The sequence below is a fragment of the Sinocyclocheilus grahami genome, unplaced genomic scaffold (assembly GCF_001515645.1).
Source record: "Sinocyclocheilus grahami isolate Dianchi unplaced genomic scaffold, SAMN03320097.WGS_v1.1 scaffold4363.1, whole genome shotgun sequence".
Lineage (NCBI taxonomy): Eukaryota > Metazoa > Chordata > Actinopteri > Cypriniformes > Cyprinidae > Sinocyclocheilus > Sinocyclocheilus grahami.
In genome coordinates, this window is record NW_015509313.1 from 5,761 (window position 1) to 10,205 (window position 4,445).

Sequence of the window (4,445 nt, forward strand, 5' to 3'; positions counted from 1 at the left end):
TGAAGGAAAAGCTGCATATTTCAGCAGCCTTTGCTCTACAATATTTCATATTATTAGCAATGTTAAAAACTGTTTAAATGTGTTTACTGTCAATTTTGATCAGTTTATCCATACTTGCTGAATAAAAATATTGTCTCTAAAAAATGTAATCTTACTGATCCCAAATGTTTGAACCGTAGTGTATGTACAAAGACTGCTAAAAGCTGCTGTAAACATGTTGTTCCTTGTTGATAATGATAATGCATCAACCAAAAATTAAACCTCACTGTAAAATGTTTACTGTTAACTTTATTTTATTCTTGGTATAATAGCAAATTATAGGCTATGTATTGCGACCGCTAATGCACTTTTGGATATGAGATGGTCACTGACATTCAAATAAGAAATAAAATAAAATCTGGTTTTGATCAAGTATTTTACTTGTTAACACCGGTTAAGATACTATGTTAAAATAAAAGTAACTTATTTAAAAACCCATTTTAAAACATTTGATAAATGTTGGTACTTCTTTGATGGACATAATTCATGTTTCAAATAACAGCCAGTTCCTTAAATAGCCAGTTCTGTCAAGTGTCCTCTTCAGCATCGGTGAACATAGTATCCTGTGATGTATCCAACAATGTATATAACTACCATCACAGTCAAAGACACTGCCGCTTTCATTACAATGCCAAGACGTCCGGTGCACAGCCTGTTATAGAGACTATATGGGCACAGATGTGATTGACATGAGTTGTTTGATTGACTCCAATCATAATTCTGAAAATTATTTATCAGTTATATGAAATATATAGAGTAGATTCTCACCCAATCAGTCTGGACTGTGAATGCGGCACTTGCATGTTCATGTTGTCTTCATTCCAGTGGTTGTACTGAACACTGGTCTCATTGGACTCCATTTCCTTCCAGCTCTCTGCTTCTCAGTCAGCTACAAATCAAACACAAACAAAAAGGAGAAACTACTAGCAAACTCTTTAAACAAAAGCTTATCCTGCTACTTTTCACTTCAAGAAAGTGTCTTTTGGAGAGCTTAAGGCTGTATTTACTTTCCAGTTATGGACGTTGCTGTGTCTTGGAAAGTTAATCATTCAGCAATTCAGTAATCCATAATAAAGAACTGTTAATGAATAAGATAAAGTACTGAAGTCCCGTGTATACAGTATATACAGCTGCTATATTTTGTACTCATATTCAATGTTTCACAGAGTTATAGTTGTTTTTCCCAAATAGCTAAAGTATGTACTGCTGTAATACAGTTACAATCAAGTAAGTTACTGATCGAATGACTATTTTGATGATTTTCCTGCTTTATCTGCAAATATAAAATTTGATGTCGTGAATCAAAGCATAATTTGAATACGCACAGATTCTCAGGACATCAACTGGGAAGTAAATCAGATTCTTAGTCTCTGACACTGTCTTACGTATGTCATTTCTAAAGAGCAGCGGGTCCATGAGGTCATTCAGGTAAACCTTTGCTCACAGCCTGTCATAAATGAAGTCCCTGAATTACATGCTGTGCTGGTTACATACAAATAAAAAATTTAATAGTTAAATAGGCTTTTATTATGCAGGACTAAATTTGAATAAATAATTATTTAATGAACAGCTTTAAATAAATAAATAAATAATATTTTATGAAATCCCTGAAGAAGTGGACACATGTCAGTTAACAGTCAGTTTGTTCCGTTCCTTAATGTTAATAGTCTATATTTCTCTGTTGTAGTTTGCTCAGAAAGGTGTCATTTATTTTGCCTGTTGTCATACAGTTTATTTGAGATATTTGGTCTTACTATCAACATACTTACTTACTTACTGCATCTAAGTAGATATATACAAGATCCAGTCCTTTTGTTCTGTTTTCTTTTATAAGTCAGTACTGTGACATTATGGTTTGTTGTCGCGTTCTTCTTCCGCTCCGGTAGGTGGCAGCAGGCGTATAGCCATATAGCGCTGCTGTTCTGTTGCAGATTACAGAAGAAAAGTCTAAACATCCTTCGAGCAGCGTGTTATTAAATGTTTGTTTATTTGTGGATGACAGACATTTTACCAATAATCGGACTGAGTGTATTACCGAAATTGTTTTATTTTTTACGTTTTTTTTCTGAATGCAACACTCTTCTCACACGTATTCTGGAGCAACTATATGCATGATCGCTGATATTTTATAAACGAGAAGCTGCTCTTTTTATTAAAGGTTGTTGCATATATTTTGGCTTCTTCGGTATGGCCACTCTGACGAGGCAGGACCTTAATTTTGGCCAAGGTAACGTTTATTTAATTTGTAAATGTAATGCACTGTACAGCTTTCAAATAACGTAATTGTGAATATTCTTTTTATATTGGTCATTTTCAGTTGCTGCTGACATTCTGTGTGAGTTTTTGGAAGTGGCCATTCACCTCATCCTATATGTCAGAGAGATTTATCCATCTGGTATTTTTCAGAAAAGGAAGAAATACAGCGTACCTGTGCAGGTAATGTTTTTAAGATTGATGACATTACGAATGAGCACTGCGTTGCTAATTCATCATGCAATGGGAAAAGAGAAATAGACAGAAAATGTTGCTGAAGTTATTTGACTACTTATATTTAATTTGCCAGATGTCATGTCATCCTGAGTTAAACCAGTACATTCAAGACACACTGCATTGTGTCAAGCCACTGATAGAGAAGGTGAGGTTTTTATTTCATATTTGATTAATGTACTTATTTACAGAAAAACAGGCTAACCAATCTGATTAGAATGGTTTCCATCTGAACAGTGAGTAAACCAGACTTGTTTTGTGCTCTTTGTGCAGAATGAGGCTGAGAAGGTTGTAGTGGTGATCATGGATAAAGAGCACCATCCAGTGGAGAGATTTGTGTTTGAGATCTCACCGCCTCCACTGCTATCCATCAGGTGAGTGACGGTGGATTTAGTGTTTTAAAATCTAGGTGGAAGTTATGCATTTTTCTGATATGTGTGTGTTGGGATTTGCTGTGTCAGCTCAGAGACTCTGCTGTCTCATGTGGAGCAGCTGCTGAGAGCGATGATCTTAAAAATCAGCGTATGTGATGCTGTTCTAGACAATAATCCTCCAGGTAGGAACTCAGCCATCACCACAAAATGATCCATTCCAGTAATTGAGCTCACACTTATTAAACATAAAGTTTTAATAGATTTGCATTTACATTGTGGATTTTCTTCTACTCTGCAGGATGCACATTCACAGTGTTGGTACACACCAGGGAAGCTGCCACAAGAAACATGGAGAAAGTTCAGGTCATCAAGGTGTGTTTTATATATATATATATATATATAATTATTATTATTATAATTTTTTTGATCTAGTCTTTTCTTGTCTTTAGTTCACTCTGTTGACTTGATATCTAAGTGAACTGCTGGGAAACCTGAGAACAAAAACTTTTTTCTCAGATGTTCCACAAAAAGATGCTGTACATGCAAACCTGATGTGAACTCTTATATAGTTCCTTCTATTGTTTTTACATTTCCCGTACCCTTGGCTAGAAAATATGCACTGACTTGCACTATAGGGTTTCATTTATTGTATTCAGTTTTATCCTTCATCTAAAAGGGATAGGTCACAAAAAAAATGTAATTGTCATCATTTACTCACCCTCATTTCATTCCAAACCTGTGTGACTTTATTACTTCTGTGGAACATGAATGGTCACCAAAATTGCATGATTATCAACATTCTTCAAAATGTCTTTTATGTTCTGCAAAAGAACAACATTTGGGTTAGTAAATTATGACAAAAATGTCTGCACCTTCTTGCCTTATCTGTTCTGTGTATATTTAACAGGATTTTCCATGGATTGTAGCAGATGAGCAGGATGTTCACATGGAAGAGGCAAAACTCATTCCCCTAAAAACGATGACTTCTGATATTCTCAAGGTTAGACATTCACTGTTTTTCCTGTACAGAGAGTAAGATTCATTGATTCAACCCAAGCACAATATGCTCTAGGATCATTCACAAATCATGCTGGTGAACATGATCATCAGGTTTGAGACAAACATGGTCATGCAGCTCAAGTGCTGCTGTCAGTAAAGTGTAAGAGGAACTAAACATTCTGACATTCATGTTAATGTCATCATAGCAATCAAACTGGCTGACTCTGACTCTGTTCTCGAAAAAAAAAACAGGAAGTTGAATATTTTCGTTAAGCTCATAACAGTCTTGAAACTTTATCATAGCATGATGTTTTCTTTCTGCCTTGAAACAGATGCAGCTCTATGTAGAAGAAAGAACACAGAAAACTTGATGCTCTGCAAACACATGAAAGCAGCTGCAGGTGTTTACCAAAGGAAGCAGGAACTTTGTTTTAATCGCTGACATCAGGCTTATTTATAAACTACGTTTTGCTAACATGACCGAAGTATATTGAGCTGGACTGTGCATTTTATTAAAGCGGTCATATGATGTTGCTAAAAAGAACA

At 35.3% G+C, this 4,445-nt stretch overlaps 2 protein-coding genes across 2 annotated transcripts; one reads left to right on the forward strand and one right to left on the reverse strand.

The window, feature by feature from the left end:
* Nucleotides 1-579: 579 nt before the first annotated feature.
* On the reverse strand, nucleotides 580-1,880 carry LOC107576801 (small integral membrane protein 1). Its single transcript, XM_016262933.1, has 3 exons — nucleotides 1,817-1,880; nucleotides 808-928; nucleotides 580-703 (listed from the first exon to the last, which is right to left on the reverse strand). The coding sequence occupies exons 2-3, from the start codon at nucleotides 897-899 to the stop codon at nucleotides 580-582; spliced, it is 216 nt and encodes a 71-aa protein (XP_016118419.1). The 5' UTR covers nucleotides 900-928; nucleotides 1,817-1,880.
* Nucleotides 1,881-1,990: 110 nt separating this feature from the next.
* On the forward strand, nucleotides 1,991-4,393 carry LOC107576799 (mitotic arrest deficient 2 like 2). Its single transcript, XM_016262931.1, has 8 exons — nucleotides 1,991-2,266; nucleotides 2,357-2,475; nucleotides 2,603-2,674; nucleotides 2,800-2,900; nucleotides 2,988-3,082; nucleotides 3,199-3,272; nucleotides 3,808-3,900; nucleotides 4,232-4,393. The coding sequence occupies exons 1-8, from the start codon at nucleotides 2,227-2,229 to the stop codon at nucleotides 4,268-4,270; spliced, it is 633 nt and encodes a 210-aa protein (XP_016118417.1). The 5' UTR covers nucleotides 1,991-2,226; the 3' UTR covers nucleotides 4,271-4,393.
* Nucleotides 4,394-4,445: the final 52 nt, after the last annotated feature.